This window comes from Pinus tabuliformis, chromosome 1_2, assembly GCF_031772625.1.
Source record: "Pinus tabuliformis cultivar Carrire ecotype Pingquan chromosome 1_2, CPIR1, whole genome shotgun sequence".
Lineage (NCBI taxonomy): Eukaryota > Viridiplantae > Streptophyta > Pinopsida > Pinales > Pinaceae > Pinus > Pinus tabuliformis.
This window is the reverse complement of record NC_142298.1, coordinates 1,104,702,224-1,104,724,904: the sequence shown is the minus strand read 5'-3', so window position 1 is coordinate 1,104,724,904 and position 22,681 is coordinate 1,104,702,224. Positions and strand designations below refer to the sequence as shown.

General features: G+C 34.4%; 1 protein-coding gene across 1 annotated transcript in view; it reads right to left on the bottom strand.

Moving 5' to 3' along the window:
- Positions 1–5,902: 5,902 nt before the first annotated feature.
- Positions 5,903–22,681, bottom strand: part of LOC149210025 (uncharacterized) — a 60,863-nt gene continuing 44,084 nt past the window's right edge. Inside the window, exon 3 of the mRNA XM_089398842.1 lies at positions 5,903–6,007. Within this exon, the coding sequence (XP_089254968.1) occupies positions 5,903–6,007 (105 nt within the window). The remainder of the gene's footprint in view (positions 6,008–22,681) is intronic.

The following is a 22,681-nucleotide window of genomic DNA, read 5'->3' as shown; positions in this document are numbered from 1 at the left end:
TTTTACATTCCAGCACTAGACTTGCGATGGTGTAAATTTCCTTTCCAATTATTTTCTATTTGATTCTTCAAAACATTCCCTTCAAGAAGTAGGATTAGATATAGGAAAATTTCATACCATTTCTAGCATTGCCTGTTCTTCGTCTCTAAGTTTATGAAACCCTGGGGTTGACAATTAAGTGTTGAGGAGTTTTCTCAAGCGCAATTCCTGCAGCCAACATTTATATCACCTAGAAAGCAAAGGAATGCGCAAGCACTATATTTTGTAGATATTGTTGTTTAAAATTTTGAAGGGGAGGTAGTGAGAGAGGAAATAAAAAATAAAGTGTCAAGGAATGTTGGAAGGAAAGCTAAGACGAATATCTAAATCGAATAAGTTGAGAAGGATAAAGTATTATGAAAAATATATACAATTGATGAAGTATTCAGAGTAATGAAAAACACAAGGAAAAAATGATGATAGACAACTATTCAAAGGGGAGCTTGAAAAATCCCTACTAAATGATGAAGATAATCTCTTGGAACTATAACAAGTTGGTGAGTTAGAAGAAAATTTTTAGAAGTAAGAAGCTTAATAAAAAGGTAGTAGCCTCAATTATCTTTCTGCAAGAGAAAAAATGGGTGAAAGATAAAATCCCCTAGAAAATTAAAACTATATCATGTACATGTTGGGAATCAACAGTAATTCCTAAAGATTCCTTAATATGTCTCTTTACATGTGGTTAGAGACTTATTTCCAAAAAAATACAAAATAGAGGGAACAACATTGGCTTCAATCTCTAAGGAATGAGGTATTGACATTTGTTAATGTATATATCCCTGTAGCATGCTAGGAAAATTTAAGTTGTTTTGAATTCTTAATTGAACAAGATGCTTTGCGAGAGATTTTTCGGCGAAAATCACATGAGAAACCATTTGTCGACGCGTTTCGAACCAACCAGTGTGGTTCAACTATTTGAAGTAAAAGCATACAATTCTTTTCAAGGATCTTTTAATTAGCTATAAGCAAACTAAGGACTAATTTGTTCATAATCACAAATCAGTCAAAAAACAACCAATTTTTGTTTTCTTTTCTAAAAATGAAATCCAAAACTTTTAACACAAGTCATTTCGAAGTTTCTTAAAGAGAAACACAAGATGGATTCCTCCAGAACGGTAGATTTTGCAAATGGTTAGACTCATAAGAAGGCGAGTAAAAACCAAGGTGATCTGGGGCTTCTAAGGCGTCTAAGCTTTTAGCTACAACAAGACCAAAATGAAAATCAAGCCCGGAAACCAAAACTTCTATGAATTTCACTTAAAACCCTAATACCAATCGAATTAACCTAAGAAAAGTTCCTGACAAGTCACATTCAGGTCTGGGCAAGGAATAACAACACCTAAACAAATCCTAAGCTGACTGAAAGAGAAAATCTTAAGTTTTTCAAAATTTTGACAGGGTCCGCAGGTCCACAGTCCACACAGGTGCAGTACTGCTCTATGTGTAAAACAAAAGTGCGGATAGGTCCACACTGTGTTACAAGCAGAGGGTGCGGTCCTCTCCCAAAATTATGAAAAATAAAATAATCCAAAATCTACTAAATCTACCCAATTCCACACACAACAAGCCAAAAACAGAAACAAAAATTGAGTTTCTCAAGTCAAAGTAAAGAAAATCAAAAAATCAAGTCCCCAGCGGAGTCGCCATTTTGTCACACGGAATGAGTTGTTCTTGTGGACAAGACCGACCTCCCTAGTATCTAATGATATCTAGTGACAAGCAAGCCAATCAAACTCTATCTTTCTCTAAATATGCAATTTATAAACAAAGGCAAACAAGTGTTTTAGGCCTACCTTGGGTCCAATGCAAGTTTGTGGAAGCCTTGCTCCTTTGATCCAAATGAGCTCCTTTGTACCGAATCTGCAAACAAAAACAAGCACACAAATTATATAGCTCCTGAAAAGCCAATATAATAAAGCATACTTATCATGATGATCAAGGAATTCATGAAACAAAACACATAAGACAATTTGTTGAGAAAAATGAATCTGATTGTATTAATTCAAATCAAAGAAGAACTTTACAACCTATCCCTTGATGCTATACAAGCTCCTCCCAGGGTCCATCAAGAAGTCTCTTTTACTTTGACAAGTTTCACTCTCTTCCCAATGAAGCCAAAAGGTATGTGATCTCCCCTCTCAAGCTTAACTAGGAAGTCTCAATTCCACCAGTGTTTACCCTCAAAAATGTTCAGCTTCTAACCTCCCTAGCAACCAGCCCAATGCCTTAATTTATAGTGCAATGGAGGGAAGTTACTAGGTCCACCTTCAAAGGGATAAAGCCCTCCTTCAAAGGGATAGCTCCTCTCATCAATGGATTAGCTCCTTCACTTTTGGGATGCATGAACCACCTAGGAGTGAACCATCGATGTCAAGATTCCTTCTAGAATCATCTAGAATTAACCCAGAGTGAGTTTTTAAGAATAAACTTGCGCCTTTTTGACTTTCACAGGGGTCCACACCCACTCCTTTAGAGATAGAGTGAGCAGGTATATAGGTAACATGAACAGGGAGTGCGGGACCGCAGGAAATAGTGAGAGAAAGTGTGGAACGAGAGGTTTATTGATTTTTAATGTCCTTCTCTCATTTTCAAAGCTTGACATGAAGAGCTGAAGTTTGAGACTTGCTTAGGAGGACAGTATGAATGATGATATACCCATACTGACTGCAAATAGTCATGGTGACAATATTTTGTGTAACAATCGCTAACGGAAACCATGACAAACAAGTACACCTATTGACGCATCTTCTTTCTTTTAACCCTCAAAATATAATTCAGAACAACACCCAGGAGCTATGTGGTAGAACCAACCACTTTTTCCTAATTGGTCACAGTAACCATTCTCTATGCCACCTTGGTCCAACAAATCAAATCAAAACAACAATTGGCCAAATTTGTCTTACCTCCCACCATTCTAGCAGAATAACGCATATCAATCTCAATGGCCACCCTCCACTTCACAAAACCAAAGTTGGCAATCAAGCTGGCAAAGACCTACAAACCAATCAGTAGGAACAATCCCCCCACCTCAACCTACACTTCCATCACCCTACACATTGCAATAGAACCCTCAGAGAAACCTACGCCCACAGCTCCCAACCCAGCCCAACCCGAACCCCAACAATAGACTAGTCCAATCTGTGCAAATTATTGAAGGACCAGAGCCAAAAACTGAGTTGAGGGAGTGTAATGAGCTTAAATTAAGGTTTGGATGGATAATAGAGTCAGAGGGGGATAAAAATATACAAACTGAAGATCCGTTACCTATAAAACAAACACCACAAGTGGAGAATACTGTTAAACATAAAACTCACGATTAAACTATTAACTCTTCTCCACCATTCCCAGAGAGATTAATTATACCCCACTCGATCGAATATCCTGATTTTGATTTTCTCAGAGAATTGAAAAATTTGTGTGTAAAAATAACTCTCCTCCAATCTATTTAGGACATTCCAATTTATGCAAAAAATATTAAGGAATTGTGTTCAAAAAAGCCGAAGAGTAAAATAAAAACAACCCCAACCGTCCATATACTCGAAAGTTTGTTTGATTTATTATCAGGCAGAGAAACACCGGTTAAATATGAGGACCCATGAAACCCTATAGTCATGGTACAAATAAATTGATGCTCCTTCCCCAATGCATTAGTTGATCTAGGATCAACAATCAATATTCTCACAACAACAACTTGTCAAAATCTTGACATTACATCCTTGGACCCAGCAATGACCTTGTTGGAACTGGTTCACCAATCGGTAGTCAAACCGGAAGGCACATTACAAGATGTAGTGGTGTCTGTAGATTCTTGGGAATACCCAATAGATTTTTTGATCATCAATCCTAGAAACCAGCTAGACAGACATCTACTAATTCTAGGTAGACCTTGGCTAGCAACCGCAGATGCTTACATAAGTTGTCAAACATGCAACATGACTACAGCAAGAGGAAGTAACGTGAAGAATTTAACTTTATATCCTCCATCTCAACAAAGTTTAACAATAATAAAAACTACAAAACAACCTATATCATATTTAATTGAAAATGTTCGATCACCAATAAGTATATAAGATGCTCCCAAATTCAAGGATCCAACAGAAGGTGACATCATTAGCACTTACATTAACCAACCAGATGTCATATCCAATATAAAGTGTCACATGATCGAAGCAACCCTGGATAATGAAATTGAAGAAGATCCCTTAAAATATATGAATGACCAATCAATACCAACAACTTTTGCTTATAATAGCAAAACCATAGAAATTGAGTAAGGGAAAGCCTTAAATATCAACAAAAACCTGATTGATGACCAAGAGTAGAGGCTTGTTCAACTTTTGAGAAGATATAAAGAGGAATTCGCATGGGATTTCCCAGACATGAAAGGGATTGATCCCCATGTATGCATGCACCACATCTATACAGAGAAAGATGCGAGGCCCATTCAACAACCTCAATGGAGGTTAAACCCTCACCTTAAAGTTATTGTTAAAGACGAACTACAAAATTGTTAGATGTGATAGCAAATGGGTTTCTCCATTAGTCCTACTACCTAAAAATAATGGAAAGTGGCATATATGTGTTGACTATATAGAGCTTAATAAAGCAACCCAAAAAGAACATTTTCCCCTTCTCTTCATTAACCAGGTCTTGGACACATTGGCAGGAAACAAATTCTTTTCTTTCCTAGATAACTTTAGTGGCTACAATCAAATTCAAATTGCCCCTGAATACTAGGATAAGACTAACTTTACTTGCCCTTGGGGGATATTTTCTTACAGGGTCTTACCTTCCGGATTGTGCAACACACCTACCACATTCCAAAGGGCTATACTCAACATTTTTTCATACATGATAAATGAAGGGCTCAAGGTGTACATGGATGACTTTAAACCTTACGTACATGACTTTGAGTTAGCATTGCAAATGCTAGAGAAAGTTCTGCAAAGATGCATTGCTACCAGGCTCTATTTCAGCCATGAAAAATTCCACATGATGGTGAGTGAGGGCCTCATCTTGGGACACTACATCTTAGCAGCTAGAATTCAGGTAGATCCAGCAAAAATTTAGATAATTCTTTTAATACCTACCCCCTCCACAAAAATAGACGTACACATTTTCTTGGGATTTTCTAGACATTATAGGGGATTTATAAAGAATTTCTCTCAAATTGCTGCACCATTATATCCATTAACAGGAAATATCAATTTCACGTGGACTAAAAAATGTGACACCACTTTTGAAGATTTAAAATAGCTTGTATCAACAACCCGAGTATTATGGGGCCGAAACTGGGATTTTCCATTCAAGATTTCATCTGATGCTTCAGATACGACCATTTGAACAATTCTCAGCCAGGAGGAAGATAAGAAACATTATGTGATATACTATATTAGAAAAGATCTATCTTTGACTGAGTTGAATTACACTATGATCGAAAGGGAATTTCTGGTTGTAATCTATGCTATTACTAAATTCATACATTATATAATAGGATACCGTTTGGTTTTGTTTATTGATCAGTCTGCTATTAAATATCTAGCTAATAGACCTGTTACAAATGGAAGAGTGACAAGATGGTTGATCGTTTTGTAGGAATTCGACATAACAATCAAAGATCGACGAGGAAAGGAAAATCCAGTAGCAGACTCGCTTTCACGTATGCGAAAGATAGAGGACTCGGTAGCAGTAGAAGACCAATTCCCAGATGAGCACTTATTTGTTATAACCATGAAAACACCATGGTAAGCGAATGTCACAACTACCTAGCAGGGGGGAAATTACCCAAGCACCTAATGACGAGTGAAAGAAAACAAATAGTGTAGTGTAGTAGTCGGTTCTCATGGATCGGAGGATATTTATTTCATACAGGAGCTGATATGCATATTCGAAGATGTGTCACGGAAGACGAAATCTTCGATATCCTGAAAGCTTTCCATGATGGGCCTTGCAATGGACATTTTGCAGACTGCAGGACCAGTCACAAAGTATTACAAATGGGCTATTATTGGCCCACTATTTTTAAGGATGCAAAGAAGTTTGTCCAGGCATGCGATAGTTGTCAAAGAATGGGATGCCCTGGGCAGTCTGATGAGATGCGCCTGCATCCACAGTTAGTCACTCAACCTTTTGAATGATGGGTGTTAGATTTCATTGGTCCAATAAACCGATCATCTAATCAAAAGATATATATACTAGTCGCAACAGACTATATGACTAAATGGGTGGAGGCAGAAGTATTACCAAGGGCAATGGTTGACTCAGTAATCCACTTTCTTTTCCAACTGTTTGTGCAATATGGCTTTCCTAGAGAAATAATAACGGATGGAGGGCCACAATTTATAGGCCATAAGATTGCTGCGACATTAAAAAATCATCATATCATGCACAGAATCACAACTCCATACCACTCGTGGGAAAATGGCTAGGTAGAAATTATCAATAAAGTAATCAAGGAAATAATCACAAAGACAGTTTCATCATATAGACGTGACTAGGCTACCCGATATCCAGAAGCCCTATGGGCATACCGCACGACATGGAGAAATACCACGAGATATTCCCCATATTATCTAGTGTTTGGAAAAGAACCTATCTTCCCAATCGAATTTGAAATTGAGACATTGACGATAGCTCAGGAAGTAGGCTTGTACTTAAATGAAGCATAGATTAATAGGCTACATCAAAGCAATGAATTGGATGAAATCTACCTATCAGCTCTTCAACATATTGCACTGATCAAACATCAAAGAGTGAAACGGCATGATGCCCTCATCAAGAAGAAGATATTCCACAAAGGTGATTGGGAATTTCTGTATGATTCTAGGTTCTAGGATTTCCTGGGAAAGCTTGACACCATATGGTTAGGCCCCTATGAGATACAAGAGCTGCATGAAAATGGAACCCTCACATTAGCCACCATTGATGGGTCTGGCTACTCTTTTAAAGTGAATGGAAATCAAGTACGCCTCTATCACAAACCGCTTACCAGGGAGTCCTTTTGTGAACAACTATGGGAAGACCACTATACAAATTATTGCTGAGGAGGGAAACTCGTCCACAACATCGGTCCAGTGAAGAAGTTATTTATTTTTTAAATTTGTACAAAAATTTCCCTTTATGTTTGATTGAATTTTCATGTATAATAGATTGTATATAAGTTGTTTTTTCTTCTAATTTTCCTTTGTTGTTCCCTCTAAGGAACAACTGTTGTTGCCTCTAATGAACAACAATATTCGAGTGGATCTTTTCTCTTTGTTGTTCCCTCTAAGGAATAGTAATTTCACGTGCAATTTTATTTTTTCTCTCTTTGATGTTCCCTCTAAGGAATAGTTGTTGTCCCCTCTAAGGAATAGCCATTGTTCCCTCTACGGAACAACAATTTCACGTGCAATTTTTTTTCTTTATTGTTCTCTCTAAGGAACAGTTGTTGTTCCCTCTAACTAACAACTGGTATCCCCTCTAAGGAACAATAATTGTACCCTCTAAAGAACAACAATTTTGTGTGCGATTTTTTCTTTTTTTGCTTTTCCCAACAAGGAACAGCTATTGTTCCCTCGAAGGAATATTTGTTGTTCTCTCTAAGGAACAACAATTTCGGTGTGGAATTTTTTCCTTGTTGTTCCCACTAACAAACAACTATTGATCCCTATAAGGAACAACCACTGTTCCCTCTAAGGAACAACAATTTCCGTGTGCAAATTCTTTTTCTCTTGCTATTAATTAGAAGGAATAGTTGTTGTTCACTCTAAGGAACAATTGTTGTTTGCTCTAAGGGACAGTTGTCATTCCCTCTAAGGAACATGCATTTTTCGCTCTAAGGAACAACAGTTTCGGTGTGCATTTTGTTTTTCTATTTCCCATAAGGAATTTTTTTTTTTTTTTTGCATTTTCTTCGTTGTTCCCGATAGGGACCAACAATTTTTTGGCGTGTATTTCCCTTGTTGTTCCCTCTAAGGAACAACAACCTTTTGCGTGTCTTTCCTTGTTGTTCCCTATAAGGAACAACATTTCTTGTGTGAGGTTTTCTTTTGCAGTTTCCTTTAGGAAATAACACTTTGTGAATATTTGTTTGAGAACACCCTTTCTTTCCTTTTCTCACTCTTTATGATCCTCTATAAGGAACAAGTGTACAAATATATAAGGATATAAAATTGAAAATTACTGGAACAAGCAAATATATTGAATATTATCATCTTTAACAAGATTGCTTTGTATTGATCGAAAAATAAAGGACACAACCACCTATATCACTTCACTATCCTCATTTCCACTATAAATCGAATTGATTGATTACTTGTACCATGTTGGTTCTCCCCTAACCCCTATAATTCTCTTTATTCATTATCGTCAAATAAGGTTAAGGGTATACTTTTTCTATTGATATGTTCAGACTTCTTCCATCATCCCTACTCGTAAGGAGTGTTGAGACACCCTCTATATATAAATAGGAAGTTTTGTTCAAAAAGAAAAAAATAGAAACATATACATATGTTTGCTAACAATTCTATGATCTTTACAGATGGAGGATAGGGGTCTCATCTCATCATGAGCTAGCCTACCATGATCATAAGGAAGCAGTGAAGTGACATTCCCACTATGGCCACCACAATGGGGATATTATCCAATGGATGCATTAAGAAATAAAGTCCTTGGAACATGAGGTCTCATTACTAGCCGACCTGTCCACTTTCTACTTCTTCCCAATGAATGGCGATCTGTCCATCTGGTTACCATGCCAACACATTGGTCTCTACTGTGATATCATAATGCACTTCCCCAATTATACATAGAGGATCATGGTTCCAAAGGGTGAGAAAACAATTCTATCGAGGCTATAGACACTGTAGGCAACAGAAGATGTTGATGGTATTGAAGTCATATTTTCAACATCAATAGTTATTATAATTCCCTTTTCTTATCTTTTATCTTTGCTACTGAGAGATTATGTTCCTAATTTTTTTTGAAACTTTATGCATGGATATCTTTGAAAAATCAATCATAAAAGCTTTAAGTGGAATGATGACAGTAAAGTATATTTCCTATGTTAGTTGTCCTTTTTCCTTTTCGAATCACCTCACGACATGTCCTCACTTATTGATAATTTTCGTTATGTGCATTGATTTCATCACTCCAATATCTTTTGGGATCCTTTCATTAATATGTGTACCTTGCCACTTTCATCATCCTTGTACTTTGCCACCAGCACATTATTCCTTCACTCATTCGGTCGAAGGCGACCAATTATTTCAAAGGGGGGTGAAAAGCAACCTCCAGTGTACTTATGCATGCTTGTCAGCTCTTTATTTGATTTTGCAAGGCAATACAACATTCCAAGATCACAGAGGATGTGGTATAATAACAAATCCTGGATAACGATATTTATGCTTGTAAAGTATCATCTAATATAACCATTATAATGACATGTTGTTCCATCACTCGGCTCTATCTATTGCTGTGCTATCTCTACTACAATAACTTTATGTAGAATTTAAGCATTATGGGAGGAAGAAAAATGCGTAGGGAGTTGATAATACTGGTTGTTTCTAATGCATCCAGAGAAATTTTAACCCGAGTTGGGTGGAAAACATACTTCACCCAATTTCAGCCACCCAATGAAGAAATTTCCATTGAATTCCTATGAAATTTACAAAATGGACAATCTATGGTAAGGGGTAGACAAATCACAGTATCGATGCTATGATAGCATAAGTACCAGGATTGCCATCCGAAAGAGTCTTATGGGCTAATAAACGATTGAGGTTGCATGGCACCATCGAAGCCTTTAAGGATGAAGGACAAGAGTTGATTAAGAAAGGGAAAGCCATTCAACCATCCTCGCTTGGAGAACCATGGGGAGAGTTAGAAAGGAGCATTCAGAATTACATCACATGCGACAGGCAGAAAGATGTGGTAAATTCAACTTAAACTCTTAGTTTTTCTGAAACAAAAATGCTCTGTAAATTTACCTACATTATTGAACTTTTTACTCCATGACACCACCGAGAGGTTAAGACGGTCCCAACATATAGAGACCATAGTAAGCCACCACTGTTTCATTAGGCTAATAGTTAGCTACAACCTCGCCCAGCACCAATGAGTTGGGATGAACAAATATTTGCTCTTGAAGGAGGTTTTTCTTTTCCTACACCTAACCATATTTTGAAAAGGAAGAGGACTACCCTTGTAGAGAACATTCCCCAAAAGCGTAGACATTCTGCTAGGCTGAGGACAAACTTAGGAGCAGTCGAAAATCCCCAGGGCAGTATTCGCCAACCCATGGAACTATTGAGTCTAGGAAGTGAGCAATACATGCAAATATAAGGCCAGGATAACCTTGAATCAAACCATGGGGAAGAAACAGGGTGTTCTAAAAATGAACCAAGAAATGAACTTGGACTTTCCTCAACACCAAGCATGAGTGCCCAAGGTAATTTATTGCATGATATTGAATTGGCCAAGACCTTGGCCAATATGAATGATTTCATACACCATGAAAGCCTGCTCAATTTGAATTTGGGAGCAACCCAATCTCTAGAGAACTCTGGCCATGATAGAATTATATAAAAAAATGTAAGCTACGGAGTAGAAACAGGCACATAGGCCATTCAATTAGAGGTGAACCAACCTAGTGACATGCCTCCAGGAGAACCCAGCCAGTTAGGCCTAAACAAAGAAAATATAGGCCAAAAAAGGAGTAGAAATAAACCAGGAAGACAACTACCAATCTGGGGACACGGTTCTTGTAGAACAGAGTTAGGATGAGTATTTGGGTTCTTTAGGAGCAAATAATATTAACAGAATAGTTTCTCCCGCAAAAAAGTACAAAGAAAAAATTAAAAATCTTAGGAAGGAACAACAGGGGCTTCGGAAAATAGTAAAAAGGCTCAAGAGAAACATAAAAGAAATATCACCGGGGAAAGTTCCAGACAAAACCCTGGAGATAGTAAATGTGGTAGTTCAAACTGAATTATACGAAAGAAGAGCTATAAGGACTCAAATGGAGCGCATACTAGCTCAACCTATTAAGGAACAACATGCAATTCTTACAGAAGTAGCTACCTAGACAGAGGGTGTACCCTCTTATAACATAGTTATTCAGATGGATATGGTACCATTGTATAGCATGGCCACCCAAATAGAGGTTTGGACCTCCCATCATAAAAAAAAATAGACAGTAGGTATTCATTATCATAGAAGAAGTACTCAAACAACCATTCAAGCCAAAAATATCATGACAAGAAATGACCCTAGTATATTGAATCTTCAGGTAGATTTTCAGGAAGATTTAGCATAGGCTCGACTTGCCGTTGAATGGCTTGAACAAGAAACTGTCTCCCAACAAAAATAGCAAGAGTTACAGAGGTAGTTTTGGGACATGAATACATCAAAAAGTGAGACCTTTGACAAATATCGGAAAGAAGAAGAGAAAATTTAGAAAACTAAGCTCACATTAGATAAGGTCATGAGTCAAAACTAGACTATCTGCTCATTATACACTGATGTTTTGGCATGTAGATCACTTGCAATAATTATGTCTTATTTTTATTAGAATGATAATGGTTATTAAAAGTTAAAGCCATGAGAGCTAGAAAACCCATCGAAATAAAAACAGTTGAGGATTTTATAAATTGTTGCAAACAACATGGGATAAAAGTTCAATGGTTGCTTTGTGAATTCTACTTACACAATTTTGTATTAGTGGAAGAGGAGGAAAAGAATCCCAACCCTTTTGTGGGGGATGTTCAATTCCAAGCCTTTATCTCATTTGTTGTCAATCAACTAAAGTGGTTCAAGTCTCATAACGCATTCCAAAGACAAGAGCACGGGCTGCATCTTTGGGTTAGAAGTGAGCCCAATCACCCTTTACAAATGCTGGCCAATCACAAGAGTCTAATGACAAGGGAAGGAGTGATCAAAATTTTGGGGCCTGTTTAGAAAGAGATTGTACAGAAGGTAGTATAATACCTCCTCTCCATTAATGAAAGCTCCTTGGTTGTAGCCAATCTCAGGTGGATAGTCTCCACTAGTAATGTACAGAATAGAAAGCCTTTTAATTATAAAAATTTTAAGCTAGCTACAGACTGTTTTGTTACAGATAGAAATCTCATTTTGAGAGAAGGTCCCTATTGGCTAGGATGTCGCTTCCATAGCCCTATCATTTCATATCCCACTGAAGGTTATCAGGTTATATACGAATTGCCTGAAGGAAAGACAGGGCCCATCTTTCAGCTCTTAGCCAAGAACCATGGTTTTAGACCACTTTATGAAATTCCTTCTCTAGCTTATTCTTTTAGTGCTCTGCATATAAATTACTTTCTTTTCATGAGGCTATGAAAAAGGGTAAGTAGAGGAGTACGTTGAGTCATGGAAAGAGTATGTGTTTACTATTAATCTCATCATCCTTTTCCTTTATTCTTATCTATCCTATATCCTAATGCAGTAATATATTGAGAAATTATGGTAAGAAATGAAGGAATTATCTGCAGTTATGATTTAGCTAATTATTACCATTCTTTATATTGGAAAACAACAAAAGGACAATTGTTGTTCCCTATCGGAGGAACAACAAAAACCAACAAGCAAACAGAAGAATGCGGTAGTTACGGACAAGACCAAAGGAAAATCAGAAGGATCAACGGGAGAAAGGAAACGATGTCTAAAGTTAGAAATCTATTTCGAATCCCTTAGGATCGAGAGATCCTGAGGAATCTCATTTACCATTTATCTTTCACCCTTTCTGATTATAAAAGGAGACAATTGTAAGGAGAAAGGGAGGAATCTTTGTTATTATTGAATTTGTAATTTTAATTATAGACTCTTGCTATTGAGAGAACATGATTATATTGTAATGCTATATTCATTTGATGATCAATACATAAGTGAAGTTGTTGTTCCCTCCGGTTAATTGAAGTAACTTAGTAGTGTTCGCTGCCAGATAAGGGCCCAGCCTCTGGTGGATTCAATTGGTTTCTTTGTGTCATACATTTCCAATTCTTTCAAGTGTGATGGTTTGATAGTATTCTTGCTTTCTGTGACTTTATCTCCTTCGCTATTTATTGTTTTCCAGTGTTCAGAGAATATCTTTGCTTTGTGTAACTTACAATATTGTCATTGATTCAGTTCATTTTCATTTCGGACTCTCAGATTTATATCATTATGGTTTACATTATTTATTGAAGAGTGAGTTTGATTTAGATACGAGTTATTGCTACTATACTCTCAACTGATACGAGATACGAGTTATTGCTACTATACTCTCAACTGATGCCATTTCTAGTTGAGTTGTTTGAGTAAGGATTGATTATGATTTCGATAGAATATTGAGTCTTGAGGTTTAGATGTTATATCCCCTTTAATGATTGCAATTGCATTTTATTAGATGCATCCGTTTACTCTTGTATTTAAAGATCTATGTTGCAATTTAGGAAACATTAACCTCTGAATTAAATAGGAGCCACATATTGTGTACACTCTTCAAATAATAGGACTTGTTGGTCGCTCCCTCCAGACAAGACTGAAAGAACATGGCGCTGACATCAGGAAAGGAAGATCTCGTACCTTAGCCTTGGCAGAACACTCGTTGAAGACTAAACACCACATCTGCTTAGAAAACGCCTCAATCATCGCAAGAGAGGAGCAGCATCAGAAACGGAAAATCAGAGAAGCCCTTGAAATCTTGAAGCATCCTTGTAATTTGAACAGAGACGGCGGTTTGGAGATTAGCGGAAGCTGGCTTCCCCTGATTAGTGAAATCAAGAAACGTCAGCCCGGCCCCAGGTAAGTTGTCTAACATGTAAGTTGTCTAAGCAGGTAAGTTGTCTAACACGTAAGATAGTTATCAAGATAGATATGAATTTAAGTTTCCATAGTAATTAGAGACAATGGCAGTGTTTTGATGTTCATAGTAATATTATCTTCAGGTTATTTATATTATATTATATTAGAACCCTAATTATTAATACAATCTCATGGTTTGTTTTTAATATTATTTAGGCATTAATGCATGTTCTTATTATAGTCTAGTCTTTAATGTTGAATTAATATAAAATTTAGGTTTTATTAATTATTATTAATTATTATTAATTTGAATTTATTTAGATAGTGGTTAGGTTTTTATTAATATTTCATATTTTAAGCTATTTAAGACTTTATGTTATAAAAATAAAAAAGTTTTAAGTCATATAGTGATCTAGGTTAAAAAGTTTTTAGGTTATATAGTCATTAGGTTATTTATTCATATTTAGATTAATATTAGAGTTATATAGCAATATATATTATTATTATTATTAAGTTATAGGTCTTATATATTAGCATTATTTTGTCATATAGTGTCATTATCTTATAGTATCATATTTATTAATATTAATATATTATTAATATATTTACATTAGTTTTAGATAATAAGTTTATATAAAGATTATGTCTTATTAATGTTATGATATTAAAATATTTATTTTAGTTTTTTGTGATTGATATAAGCTTTAGGGTTGATTTTGATTAAATTTAATATATGCATTTGAAGTTGTAGGCTTGATTGTTTGTAATTCTAATATATATATATATGAATTTATTTAGACCTTAGGTTAGATAAATATTTAGATAAATTCTTAGTTATGTCTTTAAGTTATATAAATATTAATGTTTTTAGGTTTTGATTTAAATATTTAAATATTAAAATTTATATTCTAGTTTCTAGATATTATTACCATTAGGGTTTCAGGTTTTTAAAAAATATTTTTTGATATTTTTATCATTATCTATTTTAGTATCTAGATAATTATTTGATTTTAAAATTATTTTAAAATGTTTAGTTTAATGTTTTTGTTTTAAAGTTACTAAATAAATAAAATTAATTTATTAAAATTAAAATTAATTTATTAAAATTAAAATCAATAAATAAAATTAAAATTAAAAATTAAAATTAAAATTAGGTTTCATTATTTTTCCAGCCGACCTGTGCTTTACCTCTATCATTCTGCCCTCATAAGTATATATTCCCTCCATCTGGCTCTTCTTTTTATCCTCTTTCTCTTCATCTTTCTCTTTTCCCTGATGATGGATCCCATTTGGGATTCGAAACGTTGGTGTAAAAACTCCATTACTGTGGGTTCTCCGATCAGAAATTCAAATAACACAAACCACAGATCTCTGAAATCCAAATGTGGGATAATTAGGAGTTCTTAAAGGAACCTTTTATCAACCAACATGTCAGAATTGTTGTTGGGAATGTACATCCTCCTTCCACAATTTCCCAGACATCTGTTCCAAGGCATTGTAGATAGGCTTAGGTTCTTATTTTCCAATAAACAAAGTTTCTCCCATCGAAGATTGGCAGTCTGATGGGTCCCATTCTTTCGTTATTATTCATCTTGATGGATCTCCCTTCAAGAGATCAAGCTTCTTCAGAACGACCTAATCTGATACCAATTGCTAGAAATAATATTGAGAGGTGGGTGAATTAGTATTATGAGATCAATAATTTTATTTCCTAAACAGATTTATATACGCTATTTCATTGAACTGAACTAGGCTGTACATGCAACTATGATTAAAGAAACCAACGTATATCCATGGAACTCGTGATTTAGACAATTTATCATGTGCTGATCTTAAACTAGTACATCAACAACTTATTAGACAGTATAGTGAAAACATAATAAAACATCACACATAAGCAACACACATGAACACCAAGATCTAAGGTGGAAACCTAATGTGGGTGAAAACCACCTTCTGCTGTGATCTCTATCTTCTTTTAATAATAATAAAATCTATTTACAATCTTATACTAGTGGTGACTCATACCAGTACATAGCCACCCACCTACAGAAAGCTACAACCTTCTCCTATTTTCAAACTTCTACTAGAAGGGAGCTGCAACCCCCTCGCTCTTGTACTAACCAATATGTTTACTAGTATGTAGGCACCGACCTATAAAAGGCTATGACCTTATTTCTTCTTCCAGGGACCATCTTTCAAGAACTTTCAGATTGGATAGTCCTGGATCACAACACCAAAATCTGAAGGCCACGTTTCATCCAATTTTCATACTGGACCCATAAAAAACTTTTTAAACTTAAACTGCATCAACCAACATTCAGTTAATTTGAACAATTAGATCACTAACACAAGAACACTGTGCTAAACCCAGAACCCTACATCATCATTCAAAATCTAATGTAACCTCAAAAATCATGCATTACAGTGTATACGTTACTTGGTTGAACCCAAACTGCGTGTATACACTACTTCCATTAATCAAACCTACATATACCTTCAAAACTACTCCAAAAATAAAATTTTGAATCAAGTCTGTACCAACCAGCAATATAATAAATATCTACTATCAACTTACAAAGCTTTACACAGGCAGGGACAGAGATTACCTCTTCTCACTTATACAATTAGTCAATCAAATGCTAGCCTCCTTATGCATTCAGTTTTACATTTAGATCAAAAAAAGAAGCTTTTCTTTTATGTACGCTACATGACAGAACATAACTCTATATGTTGTTTGGTTGAGACAAACCTGTGTATAGATCTACAAATGTTGAGTCAGAACTTTGCAGCAATTCTAGACTTCAGGCAAACCTAGATCATGATAGATAATGAATAAAACAAGCGCAAAACATCAGATCTAGTCTCAACTAATATCAGATCATTCAAGAATAAGTCATTTCAGGTCTCATGATACTATTCCAATATTGAACTCAAGGTGCACATGAATATTTCAGATCTAGTCCGAAACATAACCCTGCTTCATAAAATATACTTCATATACATGTATTCCTTAGAATCTTATTGCTTGCACACTTCACCTTATGATCTGCTCCTCTTTATATAGCTTTAGGCCCTTCGTCAATACCTTGGACCAAATACCTAGGGTCAAGACCACACACCAAATACCTTGGACCAAAATCTTGATTTTCCATCCCATACGTGCTTTCCCTTCTGCGAGAGTGCATTTATACATATACATTGTGCTTAGATTATCTTTCAGATCCATGGCATAAGGATTCTTTTTCATCGACATTTCCAATTATATATAGAGATGCCTAGCCGACAGATATAATTAATTTAATTATTCTTTTTTACTTTTAGGTTTTATGGTTATATTAATTATATTTGTCTTAATTTTCTAATTATATAATTAATTTAATTTAATTTAATTTTAATTAATTATTTCTATTTTAATTATTTTAATTTAATTTTTAATTATTACTTATTTTAATTATAATTATTTCTTATTTTAATTTAATTCTTTTAATTTATTAATCTTAATTTTAATTATTATTTATTTTAATTAATTTTAATTTTAATTATTTATTTATTTTGATTATTATAGTTATTATAATTATTAATTTTAAATGTTGCAATTATATTGATTCTATAATTTTGTTTTAACTGTATAAATTTTAATTATTTTTTATTTTAATTATTATTTTAATTAATTATTAATTTTTAATTTTTAATTGTTAATTGTTATAATTATATGTGTTCTAATTTATTTATTAATTATAATTATAAATTGAAACTGTTCTCATATATTTATAAATTATAATTATAAATTTAATTGTTGTAATTATATTTATTTCAATTTATTTATTTATTAATTTATTTAGTTTTTATTAATTTATTTATTAATTTTAATTGTTTTGATTGTATTTATTTTGATTATCTATTTGTTTTTAATTATTATTCTAATTAATTATTAATTTTTAATTTTTAATTGTTAATTGTTATAATTATATTTGTTCTAATTTATTTATTAATTATAATTATAAATTTAAATTGTTCTAATATATTTATTAATTATAATTATAAATTTAATTGTTGTAATTATATTTATTTCAATTTATTTATTTATTTAGTTTTTATTTATTTATTGAGTTATTTTTACCTTGTATTTGTATTAGTTTTAATGATAAGTCATGATTATTTATTAAGGCTCCCTATAGATTGTCCTATGTTGAGGAGTTTATTCTAGTTAAGATATTTTTGATTGATGTTTAATTCCTCTGATTATTATTTATTTATTTATTTTTTGAAATTCTATTTTATTAAGGTCAAAGTGTGTTATTAAATTAAATTGGATTAGATCTATTATGTTTGTTCTAGGTTAATTAGGGGAGGATTCTGGTTAGGGGTAGATTTGGATGATAGGATTGGAACCCAGTTTTTTCTTATGGTCCATCCATCATCTCTATTGAGGTTATTATGGTGTTTGCTAATTTCTATGGCTTCTCTGAATTTCCTTATGAAGTAGTGATTGCTCCTGGTTAAGTTCCGGGTGTCTTCTATACGTATTTGGTCAGTTTTATCAGAATGTTCAGCTAGGGCTGAGGATTTGGATCGATTGTGTTTAATGTCAGCTGAGTGTTCCTGGATTCATGTGTTAAAGGATCTTCCAGTCTCACCTACATAGGGTTTGCCACATGAGCAGGGAATTAAGTAGACCCCTTTATGGCATTTAGGGTCCACTTTTTATTTCACTGGGTTAAGGCAATTGCGGATCGCGTTTAAGGGTTTGAAAGTGGTTAGAATTCCATTGTTTTTCAGTATGCGGGATATTTTGTCTGTAGACCTCTGTATGTAAGGGAGGTTGACTTTGCCTTTTATATTGTCAAAGTTTTTATTTTTGTTGGGTCGCGGTTTTGATTTATTTATGGCTTTGATAGCTTGATGTTTATTGTATCCATTTTTCTGGAAAAGTTTAATAAGGTGTTATATTTCTGTTTCTAGGTGTTCTTTATCAGAGATTCTAAGGGCTCAGGTTGCTAATGTGTTGAGGACTCCTAGTTTGTGGATAGGGTGATGATGTGAGGAGGCATGTAAATATTGTTCAGTGTGAGTCTTTTTTCTATATACCTGGTGGGATATAGAGCCATCCTCATTCTTAGTGATGAGGATATCGAGGAAAGGGAGGCTTTTTTTTACGTCCAATTCCATAGTGAATTTTATGGAAGGGGATAAACTATTTAGGTGTTGCTTGAAGGTTTCCAAGGTTTCTCTTCCATGAGGCCATATGATGAATGTGTCATCCACATATCTTTTCCACAATTTAGGTTTTAGGGGTGCCGTTTTAAGGGCTTTGTCTTCAAAGTCTTCCATAAATAAATTGGAAATGATAGGGGATAGGGGTGACCCCATGGCCACTCCACATGTTTGTTCATAAATATCTTCCATGATGCTGAAAAAGGTTGATCTCAGGCAAATTTCTATGAGCTTAGATGTGTCAGGGTCTGTTAGTTTCTAGATAACCTCCATGGCATCATCAATGGGGATATTGGTATATAGCGAGGTGACATAAAAACTAACTAAAATGTCATCTTGATCAATTTTGATGTTCTTGATTTCTTCAATGAAATGGGTTGAGTCTTTGACAAAAGAGTCTATGTTTCCCACTAGTGGTTTTAGTTTTTTGGCTAGGTGTTTTGCTAGATGGTATGTAGGCCCATTAATTGTGTTAACTATCGGTCTTAGAGGGATGTCCTCCTTGTGAATCTTAGGGGCTCCATAAATTCTTGGTGTGTATGGATTGCTCACTATGAGATTTTTGTTATCTTGTATCTTACTAGTTTTTATTAGGTTGCATATTTTCTTGGAGATATTGTTTAATGGGTTTTTGTTGAGTTTTCTGTAGCAGCCACTGTTATTTAGATGATCTAGCACGTTTTCTTTGTAGTCACTTTTGTTCATGATAACAGTGTCTCCTCCTTTGTCTGCTTTCAACACTACAATATCAGGGTTGGAGTTCAAGGTTTTGAGAGCTAGATACTCTTGTTTGCTGATATTGCTTTTGGGGGGTTTTTCTTTTCTAAGGGTGATTGAAGAGTCTTGTCTGATTTGTTCTTTTATGTTTTCATGAAGGTTCTTGATACCATATTCAAACAAAATGTCTTCAACAGGGATTTTTCTTGGTGTGATGGAGAAATTTAATCCTTTTCTTAATAAATTTATGATGTGTTCATTTAATTGTATGTTAGATAAATTTATGACCAAATTGTCTTTTTTATTAGGTTTATTATTGTTATCGTTATTAGTGTGTGATATATGTTTGCTATTATTGTATTGTTCCTGTTTATGTGTTGTTGCAGGTTGGGACAGCGTAGGCTGGAAAGGAGGCACGGGTGAGTCTGGCAGCTTTGGTTGGGTTGTTTGCTGTGGATAGGGGTTATTATATAAAACTGCGTGCTGTTGATTGTTATGAAGACCTGCGTGCTGATGACTGCATGGGAAAGACTGCGCTTGTTGGGTGGGAGACTGCGTAGGCTGATGATTGCAATGCTGGCTGGGGGACTGTTGCGTGGGAGACTGCGTGAGTGGAGATTGTATAAGACTCCGTGGGGGTGTGTAATACTGCGTGGAGAGTGGAGCTGTATTGTATTGCATGGAGAGTGGAGCTGTATTGTAATGCGTAGGGGTTGTATTGCATGACTGTGTATTGTATTGCGTAGGGGCTGTATTGCATGACTATGTATTGTATTGCGTAGGGGCTATATTGCATAGCGTGGGGGACTGTGTATTAAACTTGGGTAGGGCTTTATGGTGTGTGCAAAATGTAGGCTGGGCTTTATGCGATGGCTGAGTGGATTGTGAAGGGGCTAGGTTGCTTTCTGATTGCGTTGTCAGTTTATGAGGCTGCGATGAGGCTGGGTTGTGTGTGTTGACAGGTGAATTCTGCACAAAGGTAGAAGGTAAATTGTTGTGCGTTGGGTTTGTTGTTAGGTCTAAGTTTCCAGTGTTTTTATTGTTATCGATAGAAAGATTATGATTGATGAGGGATTTTAATGAGGAAATTTGCGAGGTATTGATTTTAGAGTGAGAGCCGAAATCTGTTACATTGTGGAGTGTTTTTTTGTCCATTAGTTTGGAGAATTTTTGAGTTTGTTTAGTGATTGTAAGTTGCTCCAGTCTACTAGTTTTTAAAGTAGAAGCCGAGTCAATTAGCACCCATAACTCAGGTTTGATTAAATTAGCTAAATTTTTATGAAGATTATAAGTTTTTTGGGATATAGCGTTGAGTTCAGACCTCGTTTTTTCTGATTTCTCTTCGAATCAAAGCAATGCTAGCTTTGATGAATATTTCATTATTGCGCTGGCTTCTCAGACAATGATTGATTTTGGCAAAGGTAGGAATAATTGATGAATCTCTGCATCTCTTTAGAAATGTAAGGTCAGTCTTCTTTTTCATTAAGAGCCATCTGTTTCGTTCAAATCTGTGAACTTCTTTCATAATCTCCCTTCCGTATTGGGTGAGTAGCTTTTCTTTGAGGTTTGTGCGAGTTTCATCATTGCTTAGATTATCTTCACCCCACCCACAAACTAGGAGTCCTCAACACATTAGAAACCAAAGCCCTTAGAATCTAAAGAGCACCTAGAAACAGAAATAGAACACATTATTAAAGTTTTCCTGAAAAATGGATACAATAAACATCAAGCTATCAAAGCCATAAATAAAGCAAAAATGCGACCTAACAAAAATAAAAACTTTGACAATATAAAAGGCAATGTCAACCTCCCTTACATACAGGGGTCTACAGACAAAATCTCCTGCATCCTGAAAAACAATGGAATTCTAACCACTTTCAAACCCTTAAACACGATCCGCAATTGCCTTAATCCAGTGAAAGACAAAGTGGACCCTAAATGCCATAAAGGGGTCTACTTAATTCCCTGCTCATGTGGAAAACCCTATGTAGGGGAGACAGGAAGATCCTTTAACACAAGAATCCAGGAACACTCAGCTGACATTAAACACAATCGATCCAAATCCTTAGCCCTAGCTGAACATTCTGATAAAACTAAACACCAAATATGTATAGAAGACACCCAGATCTTAGCCAGGAGTGATCACTACTTCATAAGGAAATTCAGAGAAGCCGTAGAAATTAGCAAACACCCTAATAAACTCAAAAGAGACGATGGATGGACCATAAGCAAAAACTGGGTTCCAATCCTATCATCCAAATCTACCCCTAACCAGAATCCTCCCCTAATTAACCTAGAACAAACATAATAGATCTAATCCAATTTAATTTAATAACACACTTTGACCTTAATAAAATAGAATTTCAATAATAATAATAATAATAATAATAATAATAATAATGAGAGGAATTAAACATCAATCAAAAATATCTTAACTAGAATAAACTCCTCAACATAGGACAATCTATAGGGAGCCTTAATAAATAATCACGACTTATCATTAAAACTAATACAAATACAAGGTAAAAATAACTCAATAAATAAATAAAAACTAAATAAATAAACTGAAATAAATATAATTACAACAATTAAATTTATAATTATAATTAATAAATATATTAGAGCAATTTAAATTTATAATTATAATTAATAAATAAATTAGAACAAATATAATTATAACAATTAACAATTAGGTATTAAAAATTAAAAATTTATTAGAATAATAATTAAAAAAAAATAATCAAAATAAATGCAATCAAAACAATTAAAATTAATATATAAATAAAAAAAAACTAAATAAATAAATTGAAATAAATATAATTCAACAATTAAATTTATAATTATAATTAATAAATATATCGAAAAGTTTAAATTTATAATTATAATTAAAATAAGAAATAATTAAAAATTAAATTAAAATAATTAAAAT